A 22,565-nucleotide genomic window follows, 5' to 3' on the forward strand; every position below is an offset into this window, starting at 1 on the left:
TTTTTTTTTCCTGAATGCTCTTTATTCTGCCTCATTCTTTTTACATTTTGGCTTCTCTGGACTATTTCACTTTCTTGCTTTTCTTGACTCATTTTACTTTCCCTATGTTCACGCAAAAAATGTGCTAAAGGGAGGCATTGAGTTGCCACCAGCAGAAGCTCTGCTGGAGATTCCCACGCTCACCATGCCCGGAATCTTATGCTCAGAGGACGTCGGGCCACAGTGGTCTCTGCATCTCACGGCCCTGGCTGGGACACCAATGAGACATGTTCAATACTTACCCTCCATCTTGGGCTAGGGGGAAAAAAGAGTCTCTGAGAGAGAATTGAAGTGGAAATACGTACACAGGAGCTACTGCTTGCCAGCTAAGGACCCTTCCTCTAACTGGCATGGAGTTTGTGAAGAGGGAAGGGTAATCTTCTGAACATTTGAACAAAATTACATTCTGGGGCCTTGTTCCCTTCTCAGAATTCTATGATTTCGGTCAAACCAGTGACATAGAACCATTGTTGTCTGTCGAAGCAGTTTCCGGGGAGAGAGCCAGAGCGAGACAGCAGGAGATGAACAGCTGTCATTGATTAGACAGAGATCCACTATTTACCTCCCAACCAAGAGCTAAGCCTTGGTCATGGGTGAAGAGTCGGGAAGAAATGTTCTCAGTTTAGTATAGTTTCGACACGCTAAAGAGTTGAGAACCCTGCATAATGGAAAGAATAGTGGTACCATTAATTGGAAAGACAGAAAATAATGGTTTGGGGGACCTGAGGCCTGTGTTACGAGGCCTCCTAGAGAGACCTTTCCTAACCACCCTAATTAATTAGTACTGCCAGCCCCACACCCCAGGCACTTTTTATTACATGGATCTCTTCTGCAGGCTTTGTAGCTGTTATCATCCAACATTTTTTTTACTTGCTTCTTCTCTGTTTCCCATAGAGTGTAACCTTCATGAGGGCAGAGATCTTATCAGTCCTGTTCAGATCTATCTCCACGGCCTGACATACCATAGGTATTGATAAAATTTGTTGAATTAATGAGGCAACTTAATCATTATATTAAATTTTCTCCATATCTGTTCCTTGTATTTCCATTTCCTCAATTTCTGATGTCTGTGTGTAAGCACAATGAAGAAAAGCAACAGGAAGTCTCCCATGAAGATCAATAAGCAAGATGTCGTCTGTGTCCCACACTCCCACGATCCAGAAGGTCTTCAGAACACATTGGATGGAGGAGAGTATGCCCCTTTCGTATCTCCTCCCATATTAGAGAGCAATTTTATCCAGGTAACTAATATTTGAGCCCTGAATTATGTTCCAATAACTTCAGTAATTAATTTTCCCCAAGACAACCGAAAAGGTTGGGAGGAGAATTGTTTTAAGTGTGGCTAGGGAAGGTGTGATACAACTAAAGGGAATAGTTTGGAACTTTAAACAACCTAAAATAATGATAATGTTAAAGGAAAATTCATTTCAAATTTTCTCAACAAACTCTTACCTATAAATTCTGTCCTAACTCTAACGTAATTGTCATTCTATCATAATGTTTCCAAAATTATATGAAGAGATTATAGCCATTTTTAGAATATCTTGCCACAGGAAAGCATTCAGATAACTCCTCTCTTAGCCTTTGAAGACATTTTAAAGAATGACACAACGAGGGATTAAAATGAATTTTGGCTCTTACTCCTGAAGGTAAAACATAATTGTCAAATTGTGTCAGGAAGAGAAGTTTCCTTCTCATAAAAATGTACCTATATTTGGTGTAGGGGTTAGGTGCACGGGCTCCACTTTGGTGGCCCAGGATTCCCAGCTTTGGATCCCGGGCGTGGACCGACGCACTGCTTGTCAAGCCATGCTGTGGCGGCGTCCCATATAAAGTAGAGGAAGATGGGCACGGATGTTAGCCCAGGGCCAATCTTCCTCAGCTAGGAAAAAAAAAACTCAGACAAAGAAATGGGGAAAGGAGTTCAATGGTATGAGCTTTACCCCTAAAGTTCATGGAAATGTGACGACCAAGTCTTAATAGGAAACACACCCATTCAAGCAGCTCCTCGGCTGATTCCACAGAGGGGCGACAGGGTAGACAACACGCACTTCTTCCTCTCCCACAAACATGCACTCTGCCCTGAGACCTGGGTACGAGGGAGACCTCCTCACTTCCAGAACACCATATGTGGGAGGCAAAACCTTGAAGAACACTCATGTTTAAGGGATGCCCCAGAACACATGGGATCAGTCATCCTTTGATGTACTTTGCCTTCCATATGCTTATTTCCTCCTAATAGTCTTATTTTATTTTTCACACTCTTCCTGCACCCTTTTCAAATAAGCTTTTGCATGCTCTAATGAATACTGGGGGAGGTAGTTACCATTCTATAGACCAAACACGGCCCCATGTCATAACTGGATAAGTTATTCACTTCAAAATGCAGAACCTCTCATGGTTAGTATGTCTCTGCCAGCAAGTTACCAAGGTTCCAGACTCAATAAGTTTAAATGAAAAAGAACAGCAATTATCTCAAATAGAGTGAAAGAGCCACAGGGCATCGGCTCACTTGCAGGGAGTCATCAAGGACCCACGTTCTCTCTTTTTGCTCTGTCACCCTCAAGTTGTCTCCTCGCAGGACATCGCAGGCAAACAGGACAGTCACAGCTGCCAGCAACAGAAGAGATGCATCTCATCCTTGCAACTCTTTGTGAAGGCTGAGAATCCTTGGCCAGAGGCACGAAGAGGCCCCGCTAGTATCTCATTGGCAGGCTTGGGTCACATGCCACTGCTGAAAGCAATCACTTAGGTTTAGGTTAATCAGTATTTAACCCCTGAGCTGGGGCACCATCCCTGAGGGGTGGATACAGAATCCTGCCAATCAGAAAGAAGAATGGTGTGGCTTTCGGTAGGGACTCAACACTACTGGCTACAACCTCTTTCCGAGTATATTTGTGTGGTTTTTTAAATTTATTTTTTATTGAGGTCACATTGGTTTATAACATTATATAAATTTCAGGTTGTATTTTGTATTTTAATAATTATTAAATTAATGTAATTTAAATTTGTAAATTATTGTATTTCAGTTTCTGTACAGACTGCATCATGTTCACCACCAAAAGTCTAGTTTCCACCCATCACCATATACATGTGCCCCTTTACCCCTTTTGCCCTCCCTCCACGCTCCTCCCCTCTGGTAACCACCAATCTATGCTCCATATCTTTGTGTTTGTTTGTTTGTTTATCTTCCACATATGAGTGAAATCATACGGTATTTGTCTTTCTCTGTCTGACTTACTTTGCTCAGCATAATAATCTCAAGGTCCATCTATGTTGTTGCAAATGGCAAGATTTCATCTTTTTTATGGCTAAATAGTATTCCATTGTATATATATCAAATCTTCTTTATCCATTCATCTGTTGATGGGCACTTAGGTTGCTTCCAAGTCTTGGCTATTGTGAATAATGCTGCAATGAACATAGGGGTGCATATATCTTTTCAAATTAGTGTTTCCATGTTTTTGGATAAATACCCAGAAGTGGAATAGCTGGATTATATTGTAGTTCTATTTTTAATTTTTTGAGAAATCTGCATACTGTTTTCCATAGCGGCTGCATCAGTTTGCATGCCCACCAGCAGTATATGAGGGTTCCCTTTTCTTCACATCCTCTCCAATACTTTTCGTTTCGCATCTTTTTAGTATTAGCCATTCTGATGGGTGTAAGGTGATATCTCATTGTAGTTTTGATTTGCATTTCCCTAATGATTAGTGATGTTGAACATCTTTTCATGCACCTGTTGGCCATCTGTATACCTTCTTTGGAAAAATGTCTGTTCATGTCCTCTGCACATTTTTTGATTGGGTTGTTCATTTTTTTGTTGTTGAGTTGTATGAGTTCTTTATATATTTTGGAAATTAACCCCTTGTCAGATATATGATTTGCAAATATTTTCTCTCAGTTGTTGGGTTGTCTTTTCATTTTGTTGATGGTTTCCTTTGCTGTACAGAAGCTTTTTAGCCTGATGTAGTCCCATAAGTTTATTTTTTCTTTTGTTTCCCTTGCCTGAGTAGAGACAGTATTTGAAAAGATACTGCTAATGCCAACGTCAAAGAGTGTACTGCCTACGTTTTCTTCTAGGACTTTTATGGTTTCAGGTCTTACATTCATGTCTTTAATCCATTTTGAGATAATTTTTGTGAATGGTGTAAGATAATGGTCTATTTTCATTCTTTTGCATGTGGCTGTCCAGTTTTCCCAACACCATTTACTGAAGAGACTTTCCTTTCTCCATTGCATGTTCTTGGCTCCTTTGTCGAAGATTAGCTGTCTAATTAGATGTGTGGTTTCATTTCTGGGCTTTCAATTCTGTTCTATTGATCTGTGTGTCTGTTTTTGTGCCAGTACCATGCTGGTTTGGTTACTATAGCTATGTAGTATATTTCAAAATCAGAGAGTGTCATACCTCCAGCTTTGTTCTTTTTCCTCAGGATTGCTTTGGGAGTATTTTTGTTTTTAAGTGATTTATTTTTTTGAACCAATTAACCTACAGCTGAGAAACCGAGTGTTGCCCACTTTCCAGTCTCCTCATCTTCCAACTGGCAGAGATTTTACTAGCCAAGTTTCTTGGACTTTGGGGGTTTTGCATATGCTTTTCCTCTGCCTGGAAAGATCTCTTGTCCACCCAGCCAGTTTATCTCCCACACTGCTCAGGTCTCAGCTAGAGGTCTCTTTCTCAGGGAAGACTTCTCTGACCCATGTCCAGGGTGTGCTGGAGCCAGCCGATCTGCAAATGTTCAGGAAGTTTGCAAGTCAGTAGTTAAACACAGCCATTATTAAAAATCAAATAGTATAAACTTACAAATAAATTATATTCAAAACAAAGGCAACAAATACTCCAAACTCATCATTCCTATTATTTTACTACATTTTACTATTATCTGTGCTCTTAATGTTATGGATACAAGACTATGGCAAAGGTCAACGAAGACTTCTGTGAGGGGCCGGCCCATGGCTTAGCGGTTAAGTGCGTGCGCTCCACTACTGGCGGCCCGGGTTCGGATCCCGGGCGCGCACCGACGCACAGCTTCTCCGGCCATGCTGAGGCCGCATCCCACACACAGCAGCTAGAAGGATGTGCAACTACAACATAAACTATCTACTGGGGCTTTGGGGAAGAAAAAAACGAGGAGGATTGGCAATAGATGTTAGCTCAGAGCCCGTCTTCCTCAGCAAAAAGAGGAGGATTATCATGGATGTTAGCTCGGGGCTGATCTTCCTCACAAAAATAAAAAAAGACTTCTGTGAGAATCAACTGACTATCTGGAATTTAAAATGGAGTATTGTATATCATTATTTGTAAATTATGTGCTACTCATCTTTCATATCAGTAAAATGTATGACACACTTATGTCTGTGTATCTTCCAAGAGATAATTGTTACACATTTACCAGCACACCACTGCCTGCAGCCCTCTCTAGGTCAAGTCCCCTGTTATGTGCCTCACAGCACAGCACCTTGAACTTGTACTTGGTAACTTCTTACAATAATCATTAGTGACATGCTTGTTTGATGTTCACCTTCCCTGCGAGACCCCCACAGGTCAGGGGCTGTCTCTGCCTGTTCACTGTGATATCTCCAAGAATTCGTATGAACAAGTGACTGAATAAATGCATCATGGTTCATTTCTCCTTTATTTCCTACACCACTCAGGCAAGCAAAGTTCTCGGGGCCATGCACTTTATCAGAAAACTCCTGGGGCCGGCCCCATGGCACAGCAGTTAAGTGCACGTGCTCTGCTGCTAGCGGCCGGGGGTTTGGATCCTGGGCGCGTGCTGACACACCGCTTGTCAGGCCATGCTGTGGCGGCGTCCCATATAAAGTGGAGGAAGAGGCGCACGGATGTTAGCCCAGGGCCAGTCTTCCTCAGCAAAAAAGAGGAGGATTGGCATGGATGTTAGCTCAGGGCTGATCTTCCTCACAAAAAAAAAAAAAGAAAAGAAAAGCAAATTCCTCCTCCTGTTCTCTGCCCTAGGTCAACAGGAGAGGTGAGTCCATTTACCTTCATAATCACGCCAACTGGGTGACTGTCGGCATCTGCTCGTCCAGCCACACCCACAAGACCCCCAACGTGATGCTGCTGGCACATCCGACACCCGCTGCCCAGAGAGACACAGAACCCTTGTTTCAAAGTCTCCTGACATCTCCTTCTCCAGAGAAACTGGTGCTCACCAGGTGAGTTACACAGGGAAGAGGTCAAGGATCTCTCAGAAAACGTGCTTTACCCCGAGGAGCCAAAAGTAGAAACAGCAATGACAATGGCTCCAAGGGAGCATCTCATTTGCACTCCTTGCTGCAAATGACAGAGTCATGTCCTTAAAGTCGGGGAAAATAGTTTATGACAACTTGGCAGTGAAACAGGCAGTTAATTTTCAAAAAATTAAACCTGAGTAACAGGAAGTGAAGACTCATAATAAACTGCCTCTCTGGAATGTGCCCTCTTCCCCAACGTCCCAACTTCCGTCAGAATTAGCTCTGGTCTTGCCTCAAGCCACTCACTTGCTGTATGACCTGGAGCAAATCACTCGACTTCTCTAACTCTCAGCTTCGCAGGATTAACTAAATGGGACAACTTTTCGTGGTAAATAGTTACTCTGATTTTTTAGTTCCTCAGAATCTTAGGAGTATGATTTAGGTGAGTTGGCCCTCAGGAGCCTGATTACATGTACTAAAAATCAGTTTTGGGCCTCAAAAGCTAAGGACCAGACCCGGGAACGTGGTGGTCACAGGACGGTACTGCCCCAACCCCTGCCCGCCCCTGCCCAGCGTGTCTGGGAGACAAGCCTGTTGTCCTGAGTCTCACTCTGCAGACTGCTGTGCAGCGTGAGGGAGAAGCCTCTGACAGCTCTCCCGCTGGGCCTCTAGGGGACACTTGTGTCTGTTCACAGGTTTCTCCCTCTGCAGTTTGTGACTCTCTCTGTGCACGATGCTGAGAGCATGCGCCTCAAACTAAAGCTGGTGAGTGGACGAGCCTACTACCTACAGCTCTGCGCCCCTGCATACAAACAGGACACCTTATTCTGTCAATGGGTGGAACTCGTCTCCCTCTTGAATTGGGAGAAAGCCAAAGCTTCTAGAGTATCGGAATTCTCGAGCCTCTCGGAAATCACCAATGGCACAGAGATCACAGGCTCCCTGGACATCATGGACATTGCCGCCTTCACAGCGGTGCAGAGCCCCCACATGTACACGTGTATAGACACTGTGCATGCCATAGAAAGCATTGATTTCTCAGAATTCACAGACAACACCGATGTCACCGACATCACAGATGTTCCAGAAAATGAGGTCACAGAGGCCCCAGATGTAAGAATTGTCACAGAAGTCAGAGACCTCTGTGATGTCACAAACTGCTCGAAGGTCACAGTGGTGGTTGAGGATGATGACATACTAAAGGCCAAGCAAGAGGAGAAGGTATGTGACATGGAAGACTCTCATTCTCTAATAATCAAGAATAAGAGCGATAACCAAGATCACCCTTCTTGGTTAGCTACCTGACGTCAATTATCAAAATGCTGTGGAATTTACTCTGAGTAATCTAATTTTAATGAGATCTGATCCCTGAACCCTGGTGTAAAGGAGTTGTAAGAAGTCTCCTAAAATGGGCAGTGACCATCCTTACCATGGACCTTAACCCAGTATCAGAAAGCTGTGGTGGGATGGGAAGAACTTTGGGATCAGAGTCAGAAGACCCAGGGGGAAATCTTGCCCTGCTGCATAGTAGTTTGGCCAAGTCACTGAACTTGTACAACCCTCAGTTTCCTCATCTCTAAAATGAGGATATTAACATCACGTAAGGGCTATTTTAAGGTTTAAATGTATATAAAAGTATGCAGTATATTGAAGGATGGGGAGAAATTTCAATAGTAAAAGTAAGGATGGAAACAGGGAAATAAAATGCCAAAAGAAGTGAGCGGCTTTAGAAAAGGCCAGAAAGTGGAAAAACACAGAGCCATATCCAAGAATGGTTAGTTCAGTTTGGCTGGAGCATAATATACGTAGGGAATATTCGGATACAGGATAGGAAAGTTGCTTGCAAACCTTGAATGCCAAATTAAGAAGTGTAGACTTCACTCTCTGGGCAAACCTTAGCTGCCAAAGGCTTCCCTCTGAGAGAATGAAGGAGCCGTGTTTTTAAAAGACGAATCTGATGATAGGATGGGCTGTAGGTAAAGAGATCAGTTTGAAGACTACTCTGAAAAACCTCCATGGGCCCACAATAGACAAATGGCAAAGGGTAAAGATAGACAATTCACAGAAGAAGAAACCACTAATGAATATAGTGGAAAAATTTAACCTTACTAATAATGCAAGAAATGCAAACTTAGAAAAAAAATTTAACTGTTAATTAAAAGAATAAAAGCAGTCAATATTAGTAAAGGTGTAGTCAACTTGAAATTCATATAGATTCACAGTATGGATGAGAATTGGGACAAATCTTCCTGAAATCATTATGAATCAAGATGGGTATAAACAAAAGGTTTGTACCCTTTGACTCAGTGATTTCACTTCTAGGAATTTTTCTGAAGGAATTAATCAAACATAAGAATAAAGATTTAGCTACAAAGATGTTAATCATACCACATCTATAGCATGTTTATGAAAATATGGAAGTAAGCTAAACACCCACCATGGGGGATGGATAAACAAATTTAAATCCATGAAGGGCAGGTGCTATAGTTATCTTGTTCAGGAGCAATCACAGTAACTGGCAAGATCATAGCCACTCAGAAAATGTTTGTTAAATGAATGACTGCTCCGTAGCTATGAAAATTGTTGAAGAATTTTTCTTTACCTGGAGAAATGTTCATGACATAAAGTTGAACAAAAAATGAAGAATATGATACCTATTATATAAAAATATATTTATATGCACATAGACAACAGAAGGGGAAAAAATCATATTCTTAACAGCAGTTTATTTCTGGATTGTGGGATAACAGGCAATTCATGGTGTTTTTTTTGCACTTTTCTGAATTTTCTATTTCCTACAATAAAAATAAATTTTAACTAGAAAAAAATTCAGGTAGTTTTACACAATTTTTAATGACATGAGGAAAATGCTTATGATAAATTGTTAAGTGAAAAATGTAGGATACATAACTGCAATATGATCACAAAGCAAACACGTACAAAATAAATAAACGGACAAAAAGACCAGAATGAAATGTGCCATAGGAGTAGTTATTTCTGGCCAGTGGCATCAAAGAAGCAATAATTTTCTCCCTTTCACTTTATATCTTACAGGATTTTCTAAATATTCTATAATAATTATGTATTACTTTTATTGTCAGAAAAAATGTTTTCTCTTTAAGGAAGAAGATTATTGCATTATTTTCGAGGGAACAAAATAGAGGTGACGCACTAGGTAGTGGCAATGGGAGGAGGAAGGTGCAGGTGTGAAGGATGTTAGGGAGACAGGGTCTTTAGGACTAGCCAACCGATTGCTCCAAGGCCTGAGAGAGATTCTGAGGAGGGCAGTGGGCAACTAGGAGAAGCAGTGCATTAACAGAAACCAGGAAATTAGCAGAACAGGAGAGATTTTAGGGTATTACGTTTTAGATACAGGTTGTAAGTCTTTTGAAAAACAAACTCTTTGTATTACTATGAACCTCCAACTCCTGTCACCTATTAGATGCTCTTAAATCAAGATCAACCTCAGACTGGGGAGAAGGTTGGCAAGGCATTTCTAGAAAACCTTCAGGGAGAGGAATGCTATAAAGTACCAATTTTCTTGTGTGAGGTGACAATGGTGTACACGATCACGTGAGCTTTTGAACGTGCTGTATCAGGTCCCCTCACTGGCAGCTCAATGCCCGCTTGGCCTCTTCCCAATGGCCATGCAACGGGAAGCCTCATGCCCTCATTGCGCCTGCGCGCTCAAGGGCGCTCAGTAAATACAAGCGAAATGATTACTGTGTTAGATACTGCTCCATAAACAAGCCGTTTCTGTTTGATGCTGTTCTGTTAGCTGATTAGCTGCTGCTTATTATTTTCAAAGGAAAAACTGGAAAACATTCTGAAGCCTGAGTGTCTACAAGATAGAAAAAATAAGAATGAGTTAAAAGAATCCTCAAACTATGTCACTATCTCAAACATAACACTGAATTTCGAAGGTGAAAGATGTTTTCATACTATCTTGACTCCAGAAGAAAGTGAGAGAAACACATCTAAAGAGACGAGTGATAAAACCTCTGAAATAAGGATGACTGATTTTAAAACCATGGCTCTCAAGGCTGAAGAATCCAGGTATGTGAGGCCGGGAGATGCCAGGGATGCTGAGGCGCGCGGAAATGTAAACAAGGGTACGCTTCACGGTCCCTGCGGCTCGGGCATTTACTGAAGATTCTCAGACATAGAAACAATGTAATTGAATGATGACAGTCAACTCGTATCCACATTGGGTACAACCTTGGTGAATTTTTATTTTCACACCGTTCATTTGGCACTCTGGGCAATCTGCCTGGTGTCAGCTGTGTGTGCTGAAGCAAACAGAATAGACTCAGTGTCCACATTTTGGAGTTAGGGGCATTGATCTCTACAATGATTATTATGGGTACTTTTCCTTTTATCCTTATACCTCTCTATATTTTCTTCTCTAGATATCCCTTATACGTCTCTACATTTCCAACTAATAACTTAATAATCTGAAAAAACTGTTTCCATAATTTCAATAGCTCGTTTGCAAGCTGAATGTGAGAGAGCATTGTAGTGTTAGAAAGATAAAAGTTAATCTGATCATTCTGGAGTAACTTCTAAAAAGAAATCAGAGAAAAATTTAGAGATCTAAATGCTTATGTTAGCAAGAATGAAAATGAGGAATGTAACGAATTATGTTTAAATTGTTTTTAAATATAAAAAAGGAAAAGGGGAAAACAGGAAAAATAAACAACAAAAAAAAAGAAATAGGGGGCCGGCCCGGTGGCGCAAGCGGTTAAGTGCGCGCGCGCTCCGCTGCGGCGGCCCGGGGTTCGCTGGTTCGGATCCCGGGCGTGCACAGACGCACTGCTTGGTAAGCCATGCTGTGGCGGCGTCCCATATAAAGTGGAGGAAGATAGGTACCGATGTTAGCCCAGGGCCGTCTTCCTCAGCAAAAAAAAAAAAAAAAAAAAAAGGAGGAGGATTGGCGGATGTTAGCTCAGGGCTGATCTCCTCACAAAAAAAAAAAGAAATAAACTAGAAAAATTTTAAATAATTTGAAATGTTAAAAGAAGTTTGGCTGATTCTTCAAAAAGAATGACAAAACAGGCAAATCTTGGACAACTATTTTTTTGAAAGGATAAAATTGGAAACTTAAAAAGTGCTATATCAACTAGTAAGAAGAACAGTAAAATGTTATTGAGAAAGATGATATACAACTTTGCTTTAATAACTTGGAAACTCTAAATTAAATAAATGACATTAGCAAATATGCAAAGAGGCAAAACTGGCACCATCAGAACTTAAAAACAGGAAAATTTATCCAAGAGCTCCATAAAAGAAAAGGACATAGTTGTGACTTTTATTGGACAGTTTTCAGATACTCTAAGAATTATCTCCATTTAGTGTAATGTTTTCTTTCAGTTATAGAAAAATGTTTTGTTTTCCTAATTTTATGAAGCAAATAATTTGTCTGGATTGTAAAGCCTGCCAAAAACAACACAAGAAAGAAAATTCTAGATTAATCCTACTTGTGACAATAAATGCTGACTTCATAGAATCTTAGCAGGCAAAATATAGCAAGCTTAATATAAAATTAAGGAAACTGTCAATATAAGTCATTATTTAAATATAGAAGAGCAGAAAAATCATGATACTTTAAATACATTTGATAGATTTTGATATTCTTGATAAAGAACCGCAAAATGTAGAAGAATTTTTCCTCAACACAGTAAAGAATATTTACTCCAAACCAGAGACAACATTATTTTTCATGAAGAAATTTTAGAAGTGTTCTACTTAAAACGTGGAACAAATTAAGGATGTTCCCATTAACATTTCTACGTAATATAATTTAAGAGGTGCTAGCAATTGCGATAGGACAAAGAAATACAAAGAATAAATATAAGAGATTTTAAAAATCACTCTTTGCAAACAGAAATTCATATTTAGAAAATTTGAAAATCATCAAAAATATTAGTTTATGAACAAGTTTAGGAAGGTTACAGATGATATAAATTCACAAAAAATGTTTCATGATTTTTATTAACAAACCAAAAATGTGTTGAAAAAAGAGAACATCCAAAGGCAACAATAAAAATCAAATATTTAGTGAGAGTGATAAGAGATCTACATACATGGAATTGCAAAACTCATGGCAGAAATAAAAGACAACGTGAATAAGCAACATAAACTCTCTTTCTGGGCTGGTAGATTTAAGACAGCAAAGATGACAAGCCTTCCTAAATTGATTTATAGATGCAATACAATACCCATTATCTCAATATGATATCTCATAGAAATCAGAAAATTATGTGGAAAAGACAGGGGTAAGAATCCCAAGGAAACTATTGGGGATGGAAAATGTCTTGAGGGGACTTGGTCCTATAAAATCTTAAGCCATATTATAATTAAACGGTCATCACAAACACCAATGCAAAATTTAGAACATAGAAATAAAGAGAGAAAAATAGATTCAAACTGATATGGGTTCAAAAGAAGCATGAAAAAGCAAAATTCTGGAAAACGTTGTTCAAAGATTTACACTGTACTACAAAACATTTTCAAGTGGGGAAAGAGTAAAATATTTTAAAGCTAACTAAAATAAACTAGAAGAAAATGGAATGGTAGCATTGCCTCAGTTGCAGAGGAAAGATCCTTCATTCAGTAATAAATACTGAGCACCTTCTATGTGCTAGGCACTGGGGACACAGCCCTGAAAATAACTAAGTCCCTATCTCATGGAGTGTTTCATTCTAGTGGAGGACACAGATAATGAGCAAATAAAATCTGGTATGCCAGCTGGAATCTGCTGTGATGAAAACAAAAATAAAGTAACAGAATAGAGAGTGATTTGAGGAGGGAGAAGGGGTAGTTTATATAACTGGTCAGGGACGGCTTCTCCAAGGAAGGGGCATTTGAGCAGAGATTTGAAGCAAGTGTGGAGCTCTGGGGGAATAGAGTTCCAAGCTGATTGATTGCATAGCAGTTATAAATATCTGCCAAATAAATGATTTTAAGTGATTAAATAAATACATATATACATAAATACATAACAACACAATGGGAAAATAATAATAATAAATAGATAAATAATCTATAAAGATTTTACATCCCATATATATGGGTAGCTGATGGGAATTTGTAAAGGATCCAGTTAAAAAATAATTCAAGGGGCCGGCCCCGAGGCTTAGCAGTTAAGTACGCACGCTCCACTGCTGGCGGCCCAGGTTCGGATCCGTGGTGCACACCGACGCACCGCTTCTCCGGCCATGCTGAGGCGGCGTCCCACATACAGCAACTAGAAGGATGTGCAACTATGACATACAACTATCTACTGGGGCTTTGGGGGAAAAATAAATAAATAAATAAAATTTAAAAAAATAATAAAAATAATTCAAGATTATGAATAGAAAATTTACTCCAGAAAGCAAATAAATACTTAAAAACAGATCAATCTCACTAATAATTAAAGAAACACAAGCTAAGCCATTACCAGTGGGCTTTTCGTTAGATGTTACTAACATCGATGGTGTCACTGTAAGGGGGGGAGCTTTCTGCAGAGTGATTTGGCAATTCACACTACAGATGGTTACACCCCTTGACTTATAGGAATACATGTCAAAGAAATAATTCAAAAGGGAACATAACTTACTCGAACATAGCGTTTTGTAAGTAATGCAAACAACCCCTGATAGGAGAATGGCTAACCAGGAAATAGTGAAACAGCAGATCCCCACTAGGAAAAGCAATCGGAGAATTTTAATGAAAAGAGCTAATAAGGAATTATAAGCTGGAAAAGGAAAATTTCAAAAAATATGCACATGGTGGTATTATATTTCTACAACAGGATGGGAAGAAACTGTAGAGTTCAGGAGTAGTTAGTGATTAAAGGAATTGATATTTGTTACAGCTATTGATAGATGTTTCTATTAAACTTTTATTGTACAATTGATTACATATATAATTTAAAAATCAAACTGATGCTAAATATATTAATTGGATGCATTAATTGGATGTATTAACTGGATGCATTAATTGGAAGACATAGCAGCTAGAGAAGGAGCTTTGTAGTCAGACAACCCTGGGTTCAAATCCTGGCTCCTCTATTCTTACTAGCTGTGTGATCTTGGGCAAGTTACTGAATTTCTTTAGGTCTCAGTTTCCTCATCTGTAAAACGGGAATGATACCTACCATGCAGAGTTGTTGTAGGGATTAAATAAGCTGATATTCAAAAGTTCACAATGTCAGGCACATGGTAATTGCTCCAAAAAAAGAAGAGACAGATAAAAATAGGGAGAGAGCAGGAGCGAGGGAGGAAGGAAATGTTCGGATTCTAGATCAGACTGAACACAAATCTAATATAGATTTGACTCATGTTGAATACAGTAGAAAGGTGATTCTATACCACACAGGACCTCTGAAGTTATCTTTTCCCTAGACTACTCAGTAAACTGAACCTAGAGAGGAACTGGAGAGAAAGTACAACTTATTAAATACTCTTAATGCAGTAGAGAAATTGAGGATATTTAAACTGAAGACGAAAATGCTAATAGGTGACAATTACCATCTTCAGTGTATGAGGAAGTCCACAGAAGGCTAAATTTAAAAAGTAGATTTGAAGTAAAACGTATTTTAGCTAAACATGAAGAAAAATTTTATTATATAGTAAAGTAATACAACCACCAATTAATTAAAAAAAACAGTAAAATACATGCAGATCATTGATTAGATTTTAATAAACAATAGAACTAGTTTCTGAAGGTTGTGGAGTCTTTAACTCTGGGAACTTCTCAAAAACAAACGTTAATCCATTTGTCCTGGAGACTTTAGACATTCTCCTGCAAGGGATCAAGACCGGTGCATGTTTCTTATCTTTTAATCTACTGCTAAAGTAAACAACAGAAGGCATGGTGAAGTCAAATATGAGTGTGCTCTGGGGGATTCCTTAAAGAAGTGTGGTGGAGAAAATGTCAACACACCCGGTACGCTGTAGGGTCCTGAGAAGTAGAGCAATAAAATACGTAAAGGGCTTGGGACATATTGTGTGCTTAGTAAATGATTGTTATTGTCATTAATAATTCATTTCCAATAATGTAGATGAAAGAAATTTGGCTCTTTTCTCCAAAAAAAAAAAAACTTACTCAAAAATATCTTAATAATCCGAATATTAAGTACTCAAAACTGACTTTCTTTTTAACCTTCTTTCCTTGATAAGTAGGGAATAAGGGAAGTAAAGGAATATGGACGATCCTTAGGATCTCCACAAACCTTGAAATCAGAGTACTGTTTGCTTCAGCCCCTGGGCTGCTGCGTTTCTTGAAGTTCTAAAGCCTCCAGAGCCAATGGCCAGCACACTCAAGGTCTTGGTGGATCTTGATTACTATTACGATACTTTTGGTTGTCTGCTGAAGCGAAGCATAGTTTGCTGTCTTAGTTTCGATACCAGTGGTTCTCAGGTGTGGCTGGTCGGCAGCGTCACCTGGGAACGGGTTAGAGACGTAAATTCTCGGGCCCATCCCATCCTACTGAATCATAAACTCTGCATTCTATGTTGTAGTAGACCTCCAAGCGGTTCTAATGCACGCTCAAGTTTGAGAACCACTGTCTTAGGAGAAGCCAATCCTAGGTACAAAGTAGGCTTTAGCAAGGATTCCTCTCTCATGAGGGCTTGTTCTGAGGCCCTATAGCCAAAAGGATTCTCCTGTATAGCCACTGGAAAAACTATTGGCTCAAATCAAGGGAGACTTCTTCAGGATTTTTTCTTATATGACAGGAACTCTGAAATTTGGATTCAAAAAAGAAAAAATATATAAAAATTTGGTTCAATGTTTAAGAAATTTCCTGCTTCAAATTGAGGGTAGAGAAGTAGCTGAAATAGAGAAATTTCCCCCAGAACATTCATCTATTATTTCTTGATAGTAACCACTGGGTTTTTTCAGAGGAACTAAACAATGACTAGAAAGGCCACTGGTAAATCTGATGTGTTAGAGGAGAAAGAAGGACAAAGGTAAAGAAAAAAACCAGGAGAGAAGGAGAGTGAGGAGGAGAGAGAGAAACAGCAACCGTCAGTCAGGGGTAGTGAGAGATGGGAGAGAGGAAGACGAGACGTAGAGGAACAGAAGCAGGTGTCACTCGGTGGAAAATGTACCAGTAGAAAATGTACCTCGCATGAGCATGGCTTTCATAGAACAGTGTCAGATTTCTAAAAAACAGACACGATAAAAATAAATCCATCCAATTTAGCAGTCGGTCCTAAATAATAATTGATCAGGTCTGATCACTCTGATGTCTTTCTTCTGCTTTATTTCATCCACGTGTCTCAAATTCTATGTCCTGCCCTTGTCTAAGGCTTCAGGAACATACCACAATTCAAACTCTCATAAGTTTAACTGTTGAAATCTTTTCGACTTCTTCTTTCCTTGCCCTTTTGCACATAATAGATACCCTGAAGCATTAGATCAGCTTTTAGTGCCTTTAAAAAAGCAAAATAATTGCGGCCAGCCCCGTGGCGCAAGCGGTTAAGTGTACGTGCTCTGCTGCGGCGGCCCGGGGTTCGCCAGTACCGGATCCCGGGTGTGCACCGTTGCACCACTTGTCAAGCCATGCTGTGGCGGCGTCCCATATAAGGTAGAGGAAGATGGGCACAGATGTTAGCCCAGGGCCAGTCTTCCTCAGCAAAAAAAAGAGGAGGATTGGCATTGGATGTTAGCACAGGGCTGGTCCTCCTCACAAAAAAATAATTAATAGACTTTATTTTTTTAAAAGTATAGTTTTAGATTTACAGAATTATTGAGCAGATGGTACATGGAGCTCCATACACCCACCCCATTGCTTCCTTCTCGCTTTCCCCCCACCCCTAGTGTCCCCTATTATTAACACCTTGCATTAGTGTGGTACATTTGTTACAATTAATTAATATTGATACATTATTAACCATTGTCCCTAGTTTAAGGTTCACTCTTTGTGTTGGACAATTCTGTGGGTTTTGACACACATAGTGATGTTTATCCACCATTAAATACAGAATAGTCTCACTCCCTAAAAGTCCTCTGATCATCATATTAGCTCTTAATGGCTTTTTAAAAAATGAAAAATTTTAAAGATAACTTAAATTTTTAGGATGGAAAAGTGCTCTGCAGGTGCAATGTTTTGTTAGTCTCACTATTATGATCACTATTCCAAATGATGAGAAAATGAGTCCCTATATAAATAGCAAAAATCATAGAACTTTAAAGATAAAAAGAATCTTGAAGTTTAGCAAATCCCAAATTCTTCAAGGCCCTGCCCTCCAGTCTCAAAGCTTGTGTCATTTATCTGCTGACTCTACTGAGGAGAAAGAAAGAAATAGACAAACAAAAAAAAAAGCAAAAAACAAATTTTGGTTCTAAGTAATCCTCTGAAGCCCAATTCAATCCAGCATAGATTCTTTTTTATTACCTCTTTGCATGAGGAACATAATTACTAGCTAGACCCTAATTTGAGAATGTTCATTATGAATGAAAGATGTCATATCTAAGAACAGAATGGAATTCACTGATGCTTTATTCTTGGAACATTTGTAGGATTAAGTCAAGATATTGTGAGAGTGATGTTATATATATTTTTCTCTTCAAGACCATGGATTTCAATGACACTTTTAACTCACTGTACTTTGGAACAATGAAAAAAAATGAAACAATGACCTTGTTGAATATTTTGTTCTCAGATTCATTAGTCTTTAAAATGTAAATTGAGCAATTTAGATCTAGAGAAGTGAAAGACCATGGAGACGTCTAGAATGTCACTTTAGCTCCTTTAGAAATGATTTACTTTATAAAGCATTTATAGTCCTCTCATACCTTGACAATAGAGCTACTGTGACTCTTCCCTTTGTTTTAAAGAGGATAATGGCAGGCTTTATTTTAATTTACACCTATTTTTTAAACTACGTTTACTTGGTATTTCTCAGTCTCTTGAAAGCTTTTATCATTAAACTCAATCTTCATTTAAATCATGAGACCTATGTGGTGAAGCTATAAGAGCATTTATCTGCAAATGTCTCAGGAAATCACTAATTTAACCTTTACGTTAGAAAGATCCATTGTAGAACTGAGACTGGATGTATTTGCCAGACTCTTTAAAACAGATCATAATTATGTCTTTGTACATTTATCTGGGAAGATATGATCTCAGGGTAATTATTCTTTCCAAACGCTTTCTTTACCTCAAAAAGCAATATTTCCAAAATTTTTCTCAAAAATGTGGCCAAGAAACAAAGATTTGGTGAAAATTAAGTGACTTAAGTTTATGTTTTAGCATGCCAATGAAGTTAAGAAAAACAGTATTTTAATTTTTGCTATTAATTTTAAAAATCAGGAATGCAGAAAACAAACTTCTTTATCCAAAGACATTTCTGAAAGTGAAATAGTCTGAAAAACTGACAGCCACCCTCCCAGTTTATCCACTAAACCGTAAGAAATGTAATAACTTGGGCAAATACTGGGGCATGTTATTCACCTGCAAGACTCCCATGCATTGTCGCCCCATCAGGGCCCTAGGGCCATAGAGACGGTGGTGAAGAAGCTAGCAGAGGTGGGCAACTCTTAAGCTCAGGCACCCATCCATTCCAGAATTCACCCCAGGTCTCTCTCTATAAGACCCTATTTCCCAAAAGAATTGCCTTTGTTTACGTGAAGCCTCTGAGCAGCAGCAGTGAGCTTCTCTCAGTCCCAACCCCAGAAGAGCTTTCCCGGGCTGGAGAGGCAGCAGAAGAGCATGCCTGCAGCCTCATTGAGTGACAGATGATAGATACAATACAAATAGATTATGTGTTATTACATACAATTCACTTTTATGGCTTTTACAGGTTGGATAGCTTGCATATTAACAGAAATTTAGGTAATTTTACTCTAATACGTATTATAATCAATAAAACCCTAGGCTTGATAAACATGTTTCATTACTACCCACAAAACATTTAGAGAATGGCTGGTTATCTCATACTTAGTAATTCTTCTCTAAATATTTGTGGTTACCCTGGCAAATTCTTGAAATGTGCTGTTTATTTTTACAGGAGCATGAGAACTCATTCAGACTCTTCAGGTACGGAACAAATGCCCTACATTTCTTTGTGATCCTTAGCTCCAGTAGTCACATCTGGGTCCTGGAACAGAGCAGTTAAGAGCTAAGGAGTCCAGCTAGATGTCTTCATGCCTTCCCTTTCCCGCCTTTGCTCCATTCTGAGCCCTACACTGGAGAAACCTCAGAGCCTATCCTCATGCTATCTATCTTTCAAGAATTAGACACCACTTCACTTTTTTCTGCGCTGGTCGAGTTCGGTTTCCTAGCTCCCCGAATCTGACTCATTGGGCATGAGCCACTACCAGGCTAGCTCTGCAGAGCCCGGACAACAATCCTTGCAGATTTGGAAGGAGGGTGGTCCACAACTAAACTTCTTGGTAAATCTAAAATCACCTAGCCTCTCTTTTCTTTCTGCTTACGTCGTTGGCCTCTGCTTTGCTGTCACGTAATGCCATTGAACACTATTCTCAGCAGTTTTTTCTTCACATATTTCCACGTCTCAGGATCTTTAACTTGTAACACGCTTTTGACGCGGAGGCCGTCGTAGAGGCGCCAGTGGAGATCCCTCCCCTTGCTGACTCCTGTCCGCCTCTAAGTTAGTCTAACCTCAGCTCCAGTCATGCATGTAAAAGGACATCATGGAAGGGACAGAGAGGATATTTCACTGGACTTAAATGGAGAGAGAAAAAAATACATCCACTTTAAAAACCAAGAACCCTTGAAGGCATTTTTAGTCACATTTGCAAGAGTCCTAGAAAAAAAAGCAAATGATTAGAGGAGAGGTGTTTCTACAAACGGGATTTGTCTTTAAGCCTTCCCACTGGGCTTTAATGTCCAAAAGTACCAGATGAACTTCTCTGTAATGTGGTTTTATCTATGTTCCAATGTATAGTATTGAACCTGAGAACATATAGGGAAATGCTATCGTAGTTTATAAGGAAAATGCAAAATCTCCCTTGCAGTAGATAGAATTTTCATCTATCAATTTCTACCCCAAATTTTATTTCAAAAAGAAGTCAAAGTAAATTTTCAGAAATTCCAGGGATGTCCAACTGTTAAATATTTTCCTCTTATTTCCTAAAGGAAAGGCTATGTCTAGCAGCAGCCTTATCACTAATATATAATTAATAGATTAGCATATAATTAGTGCACTCTACATACATTCTGAAGCACTGGTTATTTAAGCCATGGAAATTTAAAATTAATGTAGGACATTGATACTTTTATCTTCATCCTATATGTGACTGATTCTTTCATCTGTCTCCTGGTACAAACTCAATTTTGTTCAACTCGATCAGCACTCGATTCCTATCTGTTATACAAGACAGAACACTACCTGGCCTCACGACAAGTGCACAAATAACATAAAGCGGAAGGTTTAGGTGCTTTAAGAGAAAAGTGGAGAACCTAGTTTTAGCTCAAGAGAGAAAATCATGGAAGATTCTAAGAAGGAGGCAGCCTTTGAGTTAGGAAAAGAGAAAGAAGAGTATGCTGGATATGGGGAACAGCGTGAGCAAAGTTACAGGGACGGGACATGCTCCCGTGGGCATGCTGGGCATGTTCACTTTAGGAGTAACGAGAAACGCACCCGGAAAGAAAGGCAGCAGTCATATTACAGAGGTCTTGGGCCACACTAAGGAGTTTGGATGGTACTGTTTGGTAGGTAAGGAGGGGCCACTGAAAGACAGGGAAATGACAACCAAGTGCTATGTTTTAGGAGGACTACTCTGCAATCTCTAAGAGAAGCTGGAAGAGGCTAGAGGTAGGAAGTCATTCTAATAGTCCAGGGGAAGGGTGCCGCAGCCTTGAACCCCCTAAGAAGCAGTCAGATGGGAACAAGGGCATCAATACATGACCAACAAGGTTTATTGACTGACCACCTGTGGGGACAAGAGAAAAAAAGTGAGGATGACAGAGCTTGGGAGGCAACAAGACTAGGAGGTAGTGAGACCATGAAACAAGCTGGGAAATGGAATCGGAGGAAATTCGGAAGGAAAAGATGAAGAAATCAGGTATTAAACACTGAACTTAGAATCAAAGCCCTAGGTTTGAGTTCTAACCGCCCTTCCTCTGTTTCATGAATGCGTCATTTAATCTCTCTGGGCCTCAGTTTCCTCAACTATCAGATGTGTGTGCATATGGGTGGGGGATGAGGAGGGCGTGATTAGCTGTCTCCAGGCCCTTCCTGCTGTCATGATTTTATAAGCTGATATGTTTGTGGTCCTGGCGGCCCAGCTTTGTAAATTTAGCAAGCAGCTTGAGATGAGGAGCTAAGCAAAGATACAGCAAACAAGGGGCAAAATTCCACTCTGAGCTTGTTAAATCACAAGGATGGTACAATGTACAAATTTGGCATGCAGTTTTCACAAAGCATTAATTATTTTCCATTTGTTTTCTTCCACGTACTTTCTCAATATTTCTACTTTTCTCTCCTCTGTCTTCCCATTTTTCCTTACTTAGGATTGTATAGTTTTTCCATTTTCCCTCTGATTAGCATCTCTTTCCCCCTCTTCACACTCCCCTGAATCACTTCTCTCCTTTCATACTCTCTTACACTTCACACTCTTTACCCCAGGAAAAGCAAAGATTAGTAGAACCTTAATCCTTTGTCCCATTGAATTTAGACTAAATGTAGACTAAAAATGAGTCTGTCATTCCAATTTCTATTTGAGGCAGAAGCCAGAATAACAACTGCTCCCCACTGCAGTAAAACAAATCCTTGGTACCATGAACCTCATCAGAGTCACATTCACCCAATGCCTGGGTGAGGCTAGTTGGGAACCATGGTCTCTAATTCATCTCTCAAACTTGTCAGCAGTTTGAAAGAATTATGCCTTTTCTCCTTTCTGAGTGAGGTTTTGGGTAATGTGGTACTTCAGGTGTCCTATTTTTAGGAAAAGGCTACGAGGCAGAGATGGCTAAACCTGTCTCTGTGGACCTGGGTCCATCTCTCTCCTTTCTTGACTTTCAATTTCTTACCCTCCTAGGCTTTATTCTCCTTAACTTTGCTGATTTCTTTACAGTGAGCCCAAACAATAGGCTTGTATATGATCCTATGGTATTTTTCCACGATGGAAGGAAATGAGACAAAGGACAGAGATTGGAGAACAGAAGAGAGGGGAACATCACTTATGAAATACTGGGCATGTCCTCCCCACCCAGCTTTCTCATCCACTTTCCTCTCAAATATTGCAAATAGGATTCCTTGGAATCCTAAGCAGCAGAACCTAAGCAGGTTCATTCTGTGTTTATGAAACTCAGGCTAAAAAGAGACAGGGTGGAAGGACCCTAAAAGGGAAGCTGTTTGTGAAATTTTACATGG

The 22,565-nt window shown here is 39.7% G+C and overlaps 1 protein-coding gene across 1 annotated transcript; it reads left to right on the top strand.

The window, feature by feature from the left end:
• The first annotated feature begins 1,121 nt into the window (after positions 1 to 1,121).
• GARIN2 (golgi associated RAB2 interactor family member 2) lies at positions 1,122 to 21,768 on the top strand. The gene is made up of 6 exons (XM_058566871.1): positions 1,122 to 1,280; positions 6,017 to 6,216; positions 6,930 to 7,455; positions 10,043 to 10,290; positions 19,236 to 19,264; positions 21,704 to 21,768. The coding sequence occupies exons 1-6, from the start codon at positions 1,122 to 1,124 to the stop codon at positions 21,766 to 21,768; spliced, it is 1,227 nt and encodes a 408-aa protein (XP_058422854.1).
• The last annotated feature ends 797 nt before the right edge of the window (positions 21,769 to 22,565 follow it).

This window comes from Diceros bicornis, chromosome 24, assembly GCF_020826845.1.
Source record: "Diceros bicornis minor isolate mBicDic1 chromosome 24, mDicBic1.mat.cur, whole genome shotgun sequence".
Lineage (NCBI taxonomy): Eukaryota > Metazoa > Chordata > Mammalia > Perissodactyla > Rhinocerotidae > Diceros > Diceros bicornis.

What these genes read in the sequence shown, in the direction of transcription:
- GARIN2 (XM_058566871.1), top strand. Translation starts at nt 1,122, where the DNA reads ATGAAGAAAAGCAACAGGAAGTCTCCCATGAAGATCAATAAGCAAGAT. An exon ending in AGGCCAAGCAAGAGGAGAAG is followed by an intron (nt 7,456 to 10,042) that starts GTATGTGACATG and finishes TTATTTTCAAAG; the next exon opens with GAAAAACTGGAAAACATTCT. An exon ending in CTCAAGGCTGAAGAATCCAG is followed by an intron (nt 10,291 to 19,235) that starts GTATGTGAGGCC and finishes TTATTTTTACAG; the next exon opens with GAGCATGAGAACTCATTCAG.